The 17,287-nt window shown below is 42.7% G+C and overlaps 1 protein-coding gene across 3 annotated transcripts in view; it reads right to left on the bottom strand.

The window, feature by feature from the left end:
* The window catches only part of LOC110496871 (ELKS/Rab6-interacting/CAST family member 1), a 32,894-nt gene extending 19,221 nt beyond the window's left edge, over nt 1–13,673 (bottom strand). For 2 of the 3 annotated variants that reach the window (XR_016488492.1, XM_021572904.3), the window contains exons 1-3: nt 13,486–13,667; nt 10,233–11,066; nt 9,813–10,001 (exon numbers count right to left, since the gene is read on the bottom strand). Coding sequence is in view for 2 of the 3 variants with exons in the window: in XM_021572904.3 (XP_021428579.1) it covers nt 9,813–10,001; nt 10,233–10,775 (732 nt within the window). In the remaining variant the exon portion in view is untranslated. Of the gene's footprint in view, nt 1–9,812; nt 10,002–10,232; nt 11,067–13,464 lie in introns of all 3 variants that reach the window. The other variant, XM_090208576.1, reaches the window with a different exon arrangement.
* Between the last annotated feature and the right edge of the window lie 3,614 nt (nt 13,674–17,287).

Here is a 17,287-nt window from a genome sequence, read left to right as displayed (position 1 = left end):
TTATACTAGGGATTACAAGAGAGCTGCAGCCAATGCACACACACACACACTGCATACACGAACATACATCCACACACAGCAGGTCTTTCTCTCTCTTTGTTCCTCTACAGTGGTCTCTCTCTTTCTCCTGCTCTCCTCCCCTCTTAACACTTGCTCTCTCTCTCTCTCTCTCGCTCTCTCACACACACACACACAAACGGGAGAGTGCTTGGCAGTGTGAGGGACTGGACGTGGATGGTTAGACGGAACAGTAGTGGGGCATTAGATAAGTGTGTGTGTCTCAGCAGGCCATAATGGGCTGGAACAGAAACACCAAATTATCCAGATCAGACCATCCACTCCACTAGTCATTAAAGACATGCCTTCTGTCAGGGTGCCAGCGTTCAGAGGGGAAATACATTGATTTGATTAGTGAAGTACAACACGAGGTGAAAAATCCTCCAGGTTTTCCAGACATCTGGTTCATACCAGATGGTTTCACTTGTAGATGATACACTAGTCCTGAAACAGAACTGGTCCCTGTTTCTTGTACACTTAATCTCCTGTTAAACCAGGATTGTGATGCCTGGAAAAGCATTGCAAGAGCTAAGGCCAAAATGAGCATAATGCACATCTGCACGCACGCGCACACACCTATGTTAGAAGTCCGAAGGTTCAAGTGCAGAAAATCTCCCTCCCAACAGTCACATATTTATACACACACAGTGATGGAGTGCTGAGCTGGTCATTAGACTAAACTAGGGGTAGGAAACTACAGTTTACGAAACTACATTCAGCTCTGGGATGATTTGTCTGAAAGTCATCTGTTCTTTCGACAAATCGATTATAGCACTGTATGACATTGGCTGATGTAAAAAGGGCTTAATAAATACATTTGATTGATTGGTCGACATTTTTAAACATGCATTTTTCCATATATAGACAGACCCTATGTGTTTTAATAAAATCTCCTATATTCATTGAGCTTGTCTGATGTTTAAGCTTAAGGTTTGATAATAATACAAATGCGTCAAGAGGGAGCCAGAGATCTAGACAACTAGAAGAAAAAACATAATCCAACTATTCTCCTCCCACTCCAGCAGGCTTTCAGATTCTGCCATTACTCTACTGAAGTTTCCGGTGATAGGCTACATGAGGAGTAGGCAACCTTTCTCATGATGAATGGCAATTTATCTTACTATTTTGACCTATTTGCGTGCAAGTCATGGTTTTCATATGCACATTTTTTGAAAGTTTCAGTTAATTTATAATAACGTCTTTCGATCTCTAAATAATTATCATGTGGTTAATCAAAATTCTATCCAAATTAAAATGTTACAAAGCTAAAAAGTAACTTCTATAGCTATCTATGTAAAAATAGCCTAAATAAAGTTAACAAATAAAATCATTGCAGCCTGCAGGTAGAAAATAATCAGATAAAAATAAATATCCTATAAATCACATTGTTGCAGACAGGCCATGTGTAGCCAAACTTGAAACATTGCATCAACTATTAACTTGGGTCTGGCCCGAAGCTTGCGCTAACGAACTTGCAACTTTGCATGAAATATTCTGGGCCCTCTAGAGTTCCCTGCTAGAGTGAGCTTGGAACAGACATGGCTGTAGGCTATTTGCACAATGGAAAATAAACCGTTTTTGACTTTGGCAGGAGCTTACCGGAGATGAGTACAGGCAACTCAAATGTTCTACTGCTTGAGCTCCTGTTGCTCTTATAGAACATTAACTCAAAAATATTGTGGAACTCCTGCACCTAAATATAGACAGTAACAGCACGCAAAATGAGTACAGAAACTTATTTCAGTCCAAGACAAGCACTGATAAGATATAAAATAGGCCTAACTGATTACAACATTTGCACTGGATAAGAGCGTGACATTTTTCCCTTTCATGCTGAGTGGTTATCGAAAGGGAGAGAGCAGAAAATATTTTTCAAATACATTGAGCAACTATTGTAATTCTCAATGGATGCAAAAACAGACTCTGTATGGTTGCTGTTTGAGGTGAAGCAAACATTACGTTGAGACACTCAACAGGTGGTGTGTTAAGCCAATCAGAAATACTATCAGATCCCAAAATGGACACATTTATATGCCTACAGTGCCTTCGGAAAGTATTGAGACCCCTTGACTTTTTCCACGTTGTTAGGTTACAGTCTTATTTTAAAATGAATTAAATATATAATTTCCCTCAGCAATCTACACACAATACCCCATAATGATAAAGCAAAAAAAGGTTAAGAAATGTTTCTAAATATAAAAAATAAAAATAAAAATTAAGATATTCACACCCTTTGCAATGAGACTCAAAATTAAGCTCAGCTGCATCCTGTATGCATTGATCATCCTTGAGATGTCTCTACAACTTGATTGGAATCCACCTGTGGCAAATTCAATTGATTGGAAATTATTTGGAAAGGCACACTCCTGTCTATATAAGCTCCCACAGTTGACAGTGCATGTCAGAGCAAAAACCAAGCCATGAGGTTGTTGCATGGCGCCGACAGAGATGGTCGCCTCGCTTCGAGTTCTAAGGAAACTATGCACTATTTTTTTTTTTTTTAAGTATTATTTCTTACCCGAGGAAATCTTAAGTCTTATTACATACAGCCGGGAATAACTGTTGGATATAAGAGCAACGTCAAATAACAAACATTACAACTTTCCCGAAGCGGATCCTCAGTTCGGACCACCACCTAGGACAATGAAGATAATTCCAGTAGGCGATCCAAAACACTGCAGTAGGGGCAGATGGAGCAGCCACCTGGCCAGGCTCCGTAGACGTCCACATCGCACACTACTCCCAAGTATACTACTAGTGTCCAGCCTATTGACAACAAAGTAGACGAATTTTGAGCAAGAGTTGCCTTCCAGAGAGACATCAGAGATTGTAACATTCTCTTTTTTACAGAAACATGGCTCTCTCGGGTTATGTTGTCGGAATCTCTTCAGCCACCGGGCTTCTCCATCCATCGCGCCGACAGAAATAAACACCTCACTGGGAAAAGGAAGGGCGGGGGTGTATGCTTTATGTTTAACGACTCATGTAATAGTAATCATAACAACATACAGGAACTCAAGTCCTAGAATTCCATTTAACCTACCAAGAGAATTCTCGTCAGTTATAGTCACAGCTGTGTACATTCCCCCTCAAGCAGACACCAAGACGGTCATCAATGAACTTCAATGGACTATACGCAAACTGGAAATCTTACATCCTGAGGCTGCATTTATTGTAGCTGGGGATTTTAACAAAGCAAATTTGAGAACAAGTCTTCCTAAATTATTACAGCCCATTGATTGCGCTATGCGCATGCGCAATACGACCACTGCTACTCTAACTTCCGCGATGCATACAAAGCCCTCCCTTGTTCTCCCTTCGGCAAATCCGACCACGATGCCATTGTGCTCCTTCCATCTTGTAGGCAGAAATTCAAACAGGATGTACCAGTGACGAGAAACGTTTTGAAACGTTTGACCGAAGTTAAACAATTTAAGGGCAATGCTACCAAATACTAATTGAGTGTAGGTAAACTTCTGACCCACTGGGAATGTGACGAAATAAATAAAATCACTCTACTATTATTCTAACATTTCACATTCTTAAAATAAAGTGGTGATCCTAACTGACCTAAAGCAGGGAATTTTTACTTGGATTAAATGTCAGAAATTGTGAAAAACAGGGTTTAAATCTATTTGGCTAAGGTGTACAGTATGTAAACTTCCAACTTCAACTGTATATACTGTATTTTACACCATCTATTGCACCTTCGCCATCGCTCATCCATGTACTTACACATACATATTCTCATTAACCCCATTAGATGTGTATTAGGTAGTTGTTGGGGAATTGTTAGATTACTTGTTAGATATTACTGCACTGTCGGAACTAGAAGCACAATAATTTCGCTACACTCGCATTAACATCTGCTAACCATGTGTATGTGACAAATATAATTTGATTTGAAAGGAATGGTACTTAGAACAGAGACAGGATTGTGTCGAAGCACAGATCTGGGGAAGGGTACCAAAAAATGTCTGCAGCATTGAAGGTCCTCAAGAATCTAGTGGCCCCCATCATTCTTAAATGGAAGACTGGAAGTTTGGAACCACCAATACTTTTCATAGAGCTGGCCGCCCGGACAAACTGAGCAATCGGCGGAGATTAGCCTTGGTCAGGGAGGTGACCAAGAACCCGATGGTCGCTCCAGAGCTCTTCTGTGGAGATGGGAGAACCTTCCTGAAGGACAACCGTCTCTGCAGCCCTCCACCAAATCAGGCCTTTATGATTGAGGGGACAGACATAAGCCACTCCTCAGTAAAAGGCACAGGACAGCCCACTCAGAGTTTGCCAAAAGGCACCTGAAGGCTCTCAGACCATGAGAAACAAGATTCTCTAGTCTGATTAAAGATTGAACTCTTTGGCCTGAATGCCAAGCATCACATCTGGAGGAAACCTGGCATCTCCCGGTGAAGCATGGTGGTGGCAGCATCATGCTGTGGTGATGTTTTTCAGCGGCAGGAACTGGGACACTAGTCAGGGTCGAGGCAAAGATGAACGGAGCAACGTACAGGGAGATCCTTGATGTAAACCTTCTCCAGAACGCTCAGGACCTCAGACTGGGGCGAAGGTTCACTTTCCCAACAGGACCATGACCCTAAGCACACAGCCAAGACAACAGAGGAGCAGCTTCGGGACAAGTCTCTGAATGTCCTTGAGTGGGCCAGCCAGAGCCCGGACAAAGTCAAGGGGTCTGCATACTTTCCGAATGCACTGTATGTATGTATGTATGCAATGGGGAATTAATAAACACTAACAAACAATCTGACCACATATTCGGATCGAGCATAAATTGGCTTTTAGTCTAGGCCTCCACAATGGATTAGTTACAACAGGAACGCACAATCCCTCCATCAGTGTTCAGACTGTCCGCAATAGGCTGAAAGAGGCTGGACTGAGGGCTTGTAGGCCTGTTGTAAGACAGGTCCTCATCAGACATCACCGGCAACAACGTCGCCTATGGGCACAAACCCACCGTCGCTGGACCAGACAGGACTGGCAAAAAGTGCTCTTCATTGACAAGTCGCGGTTTTGTCTCACCAGGGGTGATGGTCGGATTCGAGTTCATCGTTGAAGGAATGAGCGTTACACCGAGGCCTGTACTCTGGAGTGGGATCGATTTGGAGGTGGAGGGTTCGTCATGGTCGGGGGCGGTGTGTCACCGCATCATCGGACTGAGCTTGTCATTATTGCAGGCAACCTCAACGCTGTGCATTACAGGGAAGCCATCCTCCTCGCTCATGTGGTACCCTTCCTGCAGCCTCATCCTGAAATGCCCTCCAGCATGACAATGCCACCAGCCATACTGCTCATTCTGTGCATGATTTCCTGCAAGACAGGAATGTCAGTGTTCTGCCATGGCCAGTGAAGAGCCCGGATCTCAATCCCATTGAGCACATCTGGAACCTGTTGGATCGGAGGGTGAGGGCCATTCCCCCCAGAAATGTCTGGAAACTTGCAGGCGCCTTGGGGTAAGAGTGGGGTAACATCTCACAGCAAGAACTAGCAAATCTGGTACACTCCATGAGGAGGAGATTCACTGCAGTACATAATGCAGCTGGTGGCCACACCAGATACTGACTGTTACTTTTGATTTTGACCCCCCCCCCCCTTTTGTCCAGGGACATATTATATTTCTGTTGTCGTTTAATTTTAAGTTAATACAAATATTTACATGTTAGGTTTGCTGAAAATAAACACAGTTAACAGTGAGAGGACATTTATTTTTTTGCACCCTTTGCTTTGATGACAGCTTTGCACATGCTTGGCATTCTCTCAACCACCTTCATGAGGAATGCTTTTCAAACAGTCTTGAAGGAGTTCCCACATATGCTGAGCACTTGTTGGCTGCTTTTCCTTCACTCTGCGGTCCTGCTCATCCCAAACCATCTCATTTGGGTTGAGGTCAGGTGATTGTGGAGGCCAGATCATCTGATGCAGCACTCCATCACTCTCCTTCTTGATCAAATAGCCCTTAGAGCCTGGAGGTGTGTTTTAGGTCATTGTCCTGTTGAAAAACAAATGATAGTCGCACTAAGCCCAAACCAGATGGGATTGCGTATCGCTGCAGAATGCTGTGGTAGCCATGCTGGTTAAGTGTGCCTTGAATTCTAAATAAATCCCTGACAATGTCACTAGCAAAGCACCCCCACACCATCAACCCTCCTTTTCTATGTATCAGGGTGGGAACCACACATGCAGAGATCATCCGTTCACCTACTCCGCGTCTCACAAAGACACGGCCATTGGGACCTTAACTCTCAAATTTGGAATCATCAGACCAAAAGGACAGATTTCCACCAGTCTAATGTCCATTGCTCGTGTTTCTTTGCCCAAGCAAATCTCTTCTTATTGGTGTCCTTTAGTTGTGGTTTCTTTGCATCTATTCGACCACGAAGGCCTGATTCACACAGTCTCCTCTGAACAGTTGATGTTAAGATGTGTCTGTCACTTGAACTCTGTGAAGCCTGTCCTGTGGTGGTCCTCACAAGAGCCAGTTTCATAATAGCGCTTGATGAATGTGACTGCAATTGACGAAACTTTTAAAGTTCATAAAGCTTTCCGGATTTAATGACCTTCATGTCTGTAAAGTAATGATGGACAGTTGTTTCTCTTTGCTTATTTGAGCTGTTCTTGCTATAATATGGACTTGGTATTTTACTAAATAGGGCTATATTCTGTATAACCATCCCTACCTTGTCACAACACAACTGATTGGCTCAAACACATCGAGGAAAGAAATTCCACAAATTAACTTTTAACAAAGCAATTAACAAGGTTAATTAAAATGCATTCCCCAAAAGTGTGCAAAGCTGTCATCAAAGCAAAGGGTGGCTACTTTGAAGAATCTAAAAAGTATTTTGATTTGTTGAACACTTTTTTGGTTACTAAATGATTCCATGTGTGTTATTTCATAGTTTGGATGTATTCACTATTATTCCACAATGTAGAAAATAGTAAAAAAAAAAAGTAAAAAACCTTCAATAAGTAGGTGTCCAAACTTTAGACTGGTACTAGATATATACACTGCTCAAAAAAAATAAAGGGAACACTAAAATAACACATCCTAGAGCTGAAGGAATGAAATATTCTTATTAAATACTTTTTTCTTTACATAGTTGAATGTGCTGACCACAAAATCACACAACAATTATCAATGGAAATCAAATTTATCAACCCATGGAGGTCTGGATTTGGAGTCACACTCAAAATTAAAGTGGAAAACCACCCTACAGGCTGATCCAACTTTGATGTAATGTCCTTAAAACAAGTCAAAATGAGGCTCAGTAGTGTGTGTGGCCTCCACGTGCCTGTATGACCTCCCTACAACGCCTGGGCATGCTCCTGATGAGGTGGCGAATGGTCTCCTGAGGGATCTCCTCCCAGACCTGGACTAAAGCATCCTCCAACTCCAGGACAGTCTGTGGTGCAACGTGGCGTTGGTGGATGGAGCGAGACAGATGTCCCAGATGTGCTCAATTGGATTCAGGTCTGGGGAACGGGCGGGTCAGTCCATATCATCAATGCCTTCCTCTAGCAGGAACTGCTGACACACTCCAGCCACATGAGGTCTAGCATTGTCTTGCATTAGGAGGAACCCAGGGCCAACCGCACCAGCATATGGTCTCACAAGGGGTCTGAGGATCTCATCTCGGTACCTAATGGCAGTCAGGCTACCTCTGGCGAGCACATGGAGCGCTGTGCGGCCCCCCAAAGAAATGCCACCCCACGACTGATCCACTGCCAAACCGGTCATGCTGGAGGATGTTGCAGGCAGCAGAACGTTCTCCACGGCATCTCCAGACTGTCACATGTGCTCAGTGTGAACCTGCTTTCATCTGTGAAGAGCACAGGGCGCCAGTGGCGAATTTGCCAATCTTGGTGTTCTCTGGCAAATGCCAAACGTCCTGCACGGTGTTGGGCTGTAAGCACAACCCCCACCTGTGGACGTCGGGCCCTCATACCACCCTCATGGAGTCTGTTTCTGACCATTTGAGCAGACACATGCACATTTGTGGCCTGCTGGTCATTTTGCAGGGCTCTGGCAGTGCTCCTCCTTGCACAAAGGTGGAGGTAGTGGTCCTGCTGCTGGGTTGTTGCCCTCCTACGGCCTCCTCCACGTCTCCTGATGTACTGGCCTGTATCCTGGTAGTGCCTCCATGCTCTGGACACTACGCTGACAGACACAGCAAACCTTCTTGCCACAGCTCGCATTGATGTGCCATCCTGGATGAGCTGCACTACCTGAGCCACTTGTGTGGGTTGTAGACTCCGTCTCATGCTACCACTAGAGTGAAAGCACCGCCAATATTCAAAAGTGACCAAAACATCAGCCAGGAAGCATAGGAACTGAGAAGTGGTCTGTGGTCACCACCTGCAGAACCCCTCCTTTATTGGGGGTGTCTTGCTAATTGCCTATAATTTCCACCTGTTGTCTATTCCATTTGCACAACAGCATGTGAAATTTATTGTCAATCAGTGTTGCTTCCTAAGTGGACTGTTTGATTTCACAGAAGTGTGATTGACTTGGAGTTACATTGGTGTTGTTTAAGTGTTCCCTTTATTTTTTTGAGCAGTGTATATAAACTCAGCAAAAATAGAAACGTCATCTCACTGTCAAATGTGTTTATTTTCAACAAACTTAGCATGTGTAAATATCTGTATGAACATAACAAGATTCAACAACTGAGACATAAACTGAACAAGTTCCACAGACATGTGATGAACAGAAATTTAATAATGTGTCCCTGAACAAAGGGGGCGTCAAAATCAAACCGGTCCGTATCTGGTGTGGCCACCAGCTGCATTAAGTACTGCAGTGCATCTCCTCCTCATGGACTGCACCAGATTTGCATCAGAAAACTTTAGTGTCCTAAGTTTTCATAACTGTGACCTTAATTGCCTACCGTCTGTCTGTAAGCTGTTTGTGTGTTAATGACCGTTCAACAGGTATATAATATATATATATATATATTAATTGTTGATGGTTCATTGAACAAGCATGGGAAACAGTGCTTAAACCCTTTACAATGAAGATCTGTGAAGTTATTTTGATTTTTACGAATTATCTTTTAAAGACAGGGTCCTGAAAAAGGGACATTTCTTTTGTTGCTGAGTTTATATATACTTTCAGATGGCTACTTTTCTTTCCATTTATAATCTAATGCTAAATTACAGGTTTTGCAGAATATATTGTCTGCAAAGAACGTCCCAGCGGCGTATATGCATGCTCTTTTTTCAAGTGATATTCTGATTTAGAATTGCTTATATTTTCTGGTTGGATTCATAGTCTCTCCACTAACTGTCCTAATTGCCACATTTTTAAAACCTCCTATGATCAGGGATTGAGTCTGTTGGAGAGGATCAGCTTGAGCAAATTGAGGTGTAGAACCACTGATCTACAAATAGTATTTCCTGCCAAATATTAGTCTTTGTGCAATTAAGATTCGTAAGCTACGCCTGCCCTGGTTTAGACCATCCCCCCACAAAACCCTCCTGACATTGAATGATTGATTGGAGACAGCTTGTGTCAATTAAAGAGCATTTCCTAGGATTTTCCGCCTGCAGCAAATCCAGTGGATAATGCTGGCAATACTGGTCAAACAGAAAACTACCAAAACACCTAGACTATAGGCTATAACCTATCCTGTGCTTGAGGTAGTAAATTGCCGTCAACCCAAATCTAGGATCAGATTATCTAAACCCCAATCCTTTCTTTCACAATTACATGGATGAAAAATGTCACACACACACACCTGGGTCTCATCCTGCACCACGCGGTACTGTTCCTTCCAGACAGTGATCTTGGACACCTCGTCCTTCCTTAGGGCTCTCTCCTTCTTCAGCTCAGGGCTCCAGAAAGTCTTGATGGAGTTCATGGAGGAACTCAGCTTGCTCTCCTTAACCTCCACCTCACGACGCAGCAACTCGTTCTCACGCAGAACCTGAGGGACCAGCAGACTCAGTCAGTAAAACATACACACACTGCAAATACAAAATGTTTTCACACAAAAAGCAGAACACTCAACATCAAAGTCAAACTAGATCTTCTGCTCAAAGTAGGGTACATGTCAAACGATTTATTACTAACTTTCCTTATGACATCACAGCATTGAGCTTTCCTTGTCCATTGTCATTATACAGACAGACTAACATTACCAACTGTGGCTACTGACCTCTTTGAGTTGGGCCTGCAGGTCCAGTATGGTGTTGTCCCGGGCCTGTCTCAGGGAGTGAGGGACCGTGGAGGCCATGTGGTGATCCCCAAAAGCCAGGGCGTCACCTGCCATCATTCCCCCAGGGAGCACAGCGTTGGCCTGGGCAGATGTGGCGATGTTGGGAGTGCTAGCTGCCACCCCTCCACCCCCTCCTGCGCTTGCTCTTGACCCGTAGGTCACCCTCTGTCGACCCATTGTGGTCATCTCTCGACCACTCTTGTTAACGTGGTCGGACATGGCAACCTCGTTGTCGCTCAGGTACATGGGTCCTGAGGTGGCATAGGCGGCATTGAGGGACTGGATGTTCTCCATGGAGAGGGTCTTACCCCCCGCTCCGCCTGGACCCCCTCCACTGCCCCCCGTGCTGTTGGTGCGACGGTGGCCCATCCGTGGGGAACGGGGGAGATGAGGGGAGCGACCCGAACCCTGGCTGCTCCCCCCATCTCTCCCTCCGCTGTGGTTGGCATCCGCTCTGCCCACGGAACGGGAGCTGCCGTACATGTTCACTGAAGCAGAGGAGTGAACGTATTGATGGTGGGAATGAAGAGGTGCAGTGTCTGAAATGTGAGGATGTAGCTTTGCCTAGTGTGTGTGTGAGAGATTTTGACAGCAGATCTGTGAGTTTGTGCTGACGTGTCTCTGTTCCGGCTTCAACTGGAGTAAGTGAGCGCTTGATTCATGTGAAATTGTTGAGCTCTCTTCATGCTCACTCACTCTCAGAAGGGACTGGGTGACAGCTGTTCTTTGAGCGAGAGAACAGCCACTCAGAGAGTCCACACACAGGAAACTGATCTGGAAGAAGGAACAGAGTTTAAAAAGGATAATCAGCAGCTAGATATTGCCTGACTAGGTATCTCTCCTGACATGGGCATGTTTTCAATACAGAGTCCTTTTGTCGTACAATATTCCATAGAAGGTATCCAGACCTTATAAAAGTAGCACAATATTCCCTTAATCTTGTAATAAATCAAATCTAGTAATACTGTACATAACTGGACATTTCTGCCATCCAGTGTGACAGTGTGGGGGGATAATCAACCCTCCAATTAATGGCAATGCATTTCTTAGCCGCTATAAATGCTTGGTTACATAGTTTCTTCTGATAACAGTCTCCAGTTTCAACATTTCCAAGCAAACCAAAACCGAGAGAAGGGAGAATCTGAAGACCTGCTGAGACAAAAGAAAATACTCTTTGCCAGAATTCACCTAGCCTTCATAAGAGTATAACATATGCAAATATGACCCCTTCTGTGTTTTACACCTCCAGCTGAGGAATTACATTTCAGAGTGCATGATATTCAGTTTCACTGACATATAGTACATTATATGGATAGTCTTAAACTGCAGTCATTTATATCTGAGATTATATGAACATGACTGGGCATTCAAACATATAAGTATCCATTCGGGATCATCAAGTGTCTACCAGGTCTTCCTCATATTTTTGTTTTACATGTTTTGTGTCATCGGGAAAAGCCTCGATCAAGGTTTGTCAGACTGCCTTAAAATAGTTTCAATCTTTGAAGCTCCTGGCTTGTCCAGTGTTTGCTGCGCAGAGAGAATAAAGTGTAATCTCAGCACCATCACACACTGGTCTTCTCTGGTTGCTTGACCCTGCTGAGACCCCTGTCACCATCTGATTCTTCTCAGATGAGGCATGTCAAAGATTTACCTTGATGTACATTTATACATTATATTATCCAAGAATAGAATCAATTGTTCAATAATTGAAATGACCATTCTTCCTAGGTCCCAAACTGAAGCCTACCCATCAACTCAAGATGTAACTTTGTATCCATTCATTGATTGCTATATTATACTGCAAAATTCATCTTTCCTGGCTATCTGGCTTTGATTGGACATCTGTCACCATCTGTTCCTGCTAATAAATGATGAGCATAGTGTTATGTACTGACAGTTCACCATGACAGTGAAGCCTGTAGAGCTGTTTATACCGTGTCAGTGTGAAATGAAGGGAATTAACTAAGGAACCTGGCAGATCAATAACTTTACATTGCTATACTGACTAATAAAAACTCACAACGCACTATCAAAAAACAGAATATCAGGGTACAAAACATTTCCATACACACAACAGCTGTTAGACACTGCCACCTGACTGATAGCTAGAGGCTAGAGCTGAACTGGCTGTGGTAGCGTTAGTTCATTCACTTCAGACAGAACTTCAGTTGAGAAGGGATGAAACACTAACGTTACACGTCAGTTAAACTACTAGCTCAGCACTGGGAATAAATACTTTTTTTCTGTTAAGTCAAACAGCAGTTACCTTGCCAGCTACATCAGTCAAAGAGTAGCCAGTTTCTGCTTTGCTTGCTTTGACATCTCAGAGAAAAAGCAATAGGGGCGCATGTGCGTTATGCTATGTATCACGTGATCTGGCTAATGTAGGGAGGAGCGCCCCTTTTCAGTTGTATCAAATGACAGCGTTGTGGCCCCAAAAACGCTACAGAATTTGCACAAAAAAAACAATATATGCAGAATACATTTAACCACAACAATTTCGATTGCAGACTACTCATAAACGTAAGCACAGCTAGTTGGCAGGCTAGTTACAGCTAGCAGCAAAAGCTAAGTTAATATGGCTGGGTTATCAAGCGTTACAATGTAACGTTTTACCGCAATATCATTTTTTGTTGTAAAGTAGTATCTCTTTGGCAGCACTATAATGAGCAAGAAAGCGTGCTACATTTTCTTGTTCACTAGGTGAATCGCTACATTAACTGTGTTGGATACACCGACCTAAAGGGTTGGCCATTTAAACCTTGGGAATAAAAAAATGGGTGCAAGATATGCAGCTGGTCCGAGGCGAGGGTAATAATACAATTGTCAACTTAGATGGCAAGACGTCTAAATTATTTAGAAATGGACAACATCTAAAATGTTTTCTTCGTTGGGAATACAGACAAGGGGCTCAGGAGCCACCGAAAATCTCCCTCTCATATGTATCCCTTTCTCCTCCTCCATTGCTTCAGGGTTGAACATTATTTAGGGAGTTTTCCTTCATTAAAAGTAAGTCGCTCTCCCGTAAAAAACTAACACAAATGCCGTAATCGACAAAAACTCATAATATCCCGATGAATACTAATTAATAAATACCAGGAATCGGATATGGTCAAGCAGAACCCATTTTTTGTTGATTAGCAATGAACACAATGATTATGAAAATCACCTTTAGAGTGAACTAACGTACTTTGCTGTAGCTATGTCCGATGGGGTCAAGTCAGTTTGCTGTATCCTGCGTCAAATGGAAAACGGCTCCATATACGGACATTTTCCCTTATTTCTTCTGCATACCTCCATCCGATTTTACCCTATTTTTTGCCAACACAACCAGCGGCTTTCTTCTTCAGCAGCGTCTCGTCAGCTACACTAAAAAAAACTATTTCCGGGTCACAGAATTTCGGACATTTTCTAAATAAAAGTTCCCCATGTAATCGTACAAAAGTGACAATAACCTGTATTTATTATTCATGATATATGAAATAATATTTTCAATGATTCATATTTGTTCATGTTTAAGTGACATTTAAAAAAAAACATGTTCCAAGGTCAAATAAATGCCCCCACTGCAAGTAACCGTATATTAAATACATATTGGATTATAGAGCAAAAACTATTCGAGGTGCAGCAGTAAAAGTATTGTAGGGAATACTCAGTAGGATCTGTAGAATGTACATGGTGTCATTTCATGGGGCTCTGAATAACAAGGAGTGTTGCTGGCATTCTACTCTGCCTATTACATTGGCCACAATGCGCATCCCTGTATATGGAACACATATTGGCTCATAGAGCGCGCCTTTACACATTTAAAATCAGCCCATGGCCAGCCACGTGTGCCAAATGCATCAGGTCATCAGGTTAAAGTATAATAATCACTGCAAAACCTAAAATATCCATATGATTACAGGGTAAAGTGAATGGTGGCCTCATCTCAAACATACCCTTGTAAAACTGACCATCCTACCAATCCTCGACTTCGGCGATGTCATTTACAAAATAGCCTCCAATACCCTACTCAACAAATTGGATGCAGTCTATCACAGTGCAATCCGTTTTGTCACCAAAGCCCCATATTCTACTCACCATTGCGACCTGTACGCTCTCGTTGGCTGGCCCTCGCTTCATACTCGTCGCCAAACCCACTGGCTCCATGTCATCTACAAGACCCTGCTAGGTAAAGTCCCCCCTTATCTCAGCTCGTTGGTCACCATAGCATCTCCCACCTGTAGCACACGCTCCAGCAGGTATATCTCTCTAGTCACCCCCAAAACCAATTATTTCTTTGGCCGCCTCTCCTTCCAGTTCTCTGCTGCCAATGACTGGAAGGAACTACAAAAATCTCTGAAACTGGAAACACTTATCTCCTTCACTAGCTTTAAGCACCAACTGTCAGAGCAGCTCACAGATTACTGCACCTGTACATAGCCCACCTATAATTTGGCCCAAACAACTACCTCTTTCCCTACTGTATTTAATTGATTTATTTTGCTCCTTTGCACCCCATTATTTTTATTTCTACTTTGCACATTCTTCCACTGCAAATCTACCATTCCAGTGTTTTACTTGCTATATTGTATTTACTTTGCCACCATGGCCTTTTTTTGCCTTTACCTCCCTTATCTCACCTCATTTGCTCACATTGTATATAGACTTGTTTATACTGTATTATTGACTGTATGTTTGTTTTACTCCATGTGTAACTCTGTGTCGTTGTATGTGTCGAACTGCTTTGCTTTATCTTGGCCAGATCGCAATTGTAAATGAGAACTTGTTCTCAACTTGCCTACCTGGTTAAATAAAGGTGAAATAAAATAAATAAATAAAAAATCTGCAGTACCAGGATTCCCCTCGAAGGTCAGCGTGACCTGGAGGTGGACATTCTCTGCTTCCCCAAGTCCTACAGAATTGTTGAATGTAGCTATGAAAATGTTTAATAGCAACAATATGGAGATGTATTTGCGGCGCTGCTGGAAAATAGACACAGAACAAGCCACGGCAAGAGATCTTGACTTCTGTGTCATACGAGCATGCAAAAGTAATTTAATGCGACAGGCTTGTGAACTCTGTAAAAAAACTTACATGGTAAAGACGATAGGTATAGAGTTAGCATGTTCACTGAATGTTGAAAACATTACATAGACTGACCAGGTGAATCCTTTCCATGACAGACTGACCAGGTGAACCCATGTAAAAGCTATGATCCCTTATTGATGTCACTTGTTAAATCCACTTCAATCCATGTAGATGAAGGGCAGGAGACAGGTTAAAGAAGGATTTTTAAGTCTTGAAACAATTGAGACATTAATTGTATATCTGTGCCATTCAGAGGGTGAATGGGCAAGACAAAATATGTAGTGCCTTTGAATGAGGTATGGTAGTAGGTGCCAGGCGCACATGTTTGTGTCAACAACTGCAACACTGCTGGGTTTTTCACGTTCAACAGTTTCCTGTGTGTCCACCACCCAAAGGACATCCCGCCAGCTTGACCCAACTGTGGGAAGCATTGGAGTCAACATGGGCCAGCATCCCTGTGGAACGCTTTCGACACCTTGTAGAGTCCATGTCCCGACGAATTGAGGCGGTTCTGAAGGCAAAAGGGGGGTGGGGGAGTTGAACAGACATTCTAAAAGTGAACCATGCAGTTGAACACACTTTCTTTTTAATTCTCCCTGTAATACCAATTTGGTCTGACTTTTTGGCAGGAAATGTATAGACGTTTTCAGCATTATACAAGTCAAATCCAAGATAGAATAAGAAAAGTACAGCAATTAGTGAGGTAACGTTCAAAAACACAAGTGTGTTATTTCTTGTTGATACAGAACATAGAATTGACAAGTGTATTGTGAAATTGCACTCTGCATAAAGCTGGCCAGAGAGACATATGTGAGAAAATCTCATTTTGCAATCCCAAAAGGTAATGCATACTGCCGCAACCCGAGGAAAGCTGGGAGAAAAGGAAAAAAGCACCAAGGCATCTCCGTAGGTCTTCTCCTATTCCTCCAGCTATACAGTCTAAATCATTCGGAGTTAATAAATAGACAGGGATGAACAATGATCCTGTACTTATTGTGTTGTGAGCCACATTCGGTCAATAGATTGAAATCTCAGCAGGATTTCCTGAATGATATTAAAATAACAATATGTAGATTTGAAAACAGAGCTGCAAACTGTTGGTTCAACTCCTCCTTGCCATCTTTGTTACATCCCAGGATAGTGAAAACTACCTTCAAGCATCTTGACCCACAATCCATGACTGAATGTTCAGATATTAAAGATAACTTTGCTGCTCTCTTGCCTGCAGTTCAGAGGCCTGGACGCATCTTGAAGCACTGTGAGTTTGAGCAAGTTTTGATAGAGATGAACATGACCATTCCATCATTGGCATAATGTTTTTATATATCAATTACTCCCCTGGTTACAAGATTTGGGAATTAAAACAGTGATCAGTGCTATGCATACTCATAGCAGTGAAACTTGCAAAAACAGCATCTCACACAATGAGTATTACTTCGGCTCAATTTTTCAGGTTTGACTAAATACAGACACATCATCACTTGATATTCTAGTTAGGCAATTAATCACTAAATGGGGTGCACCCACAAAATGCGATGTGATGGTGTGTTGATTAGACAGATTGTTTGTTCCACCACACCAGATATTCGTGTTAGTTTTTGTTTCCCGTGTAGCACCATCCAGTACAATGGAAATCCCAGTCGTTGGCAGCAAGAAACAGATGTACAGATTAAGCTCTGTAATATCTCACTCGGGCACAAAATCTACAAGGGCGTATTTCTGGTCAGAACTGGATTTTGACACTTAAGATACGGGCAGATGACTTACACATTTCTGTTGGCACAGATAGGGAAGGAGTAGCCATGAGTACAGAAGGGGTTATATATTTCTATGAAGTTGTTAATGAGCCTCGGATGCAAACAAATTGCAATGATGTACAGTACAACCACTTGATTAAGAATCAGAGATTTATGTCATTC

The sequence above is a fragment of the Oncorhynchus mykiss genome, chromosome 2 (genome assembly GCF_057628025.1).
Source record: "Oncorhynchus mykiss isolate SJ-2025 chromosome 2, ASM5762802v1, whole genome shotgun sequence".
In the NCBI taxonomy this organism is placed as follows: Eukaryota; Metazoa; Chordata; class Actinopteri; order Salmoniformes; family Salmonidae; genus Oncorhynchus; species Oncorhynchus mykiss.
Note: the sequence above shows the minus strand (reverse complement) of the source record. Positions and strands in the feature narration are given on the sequence as shown.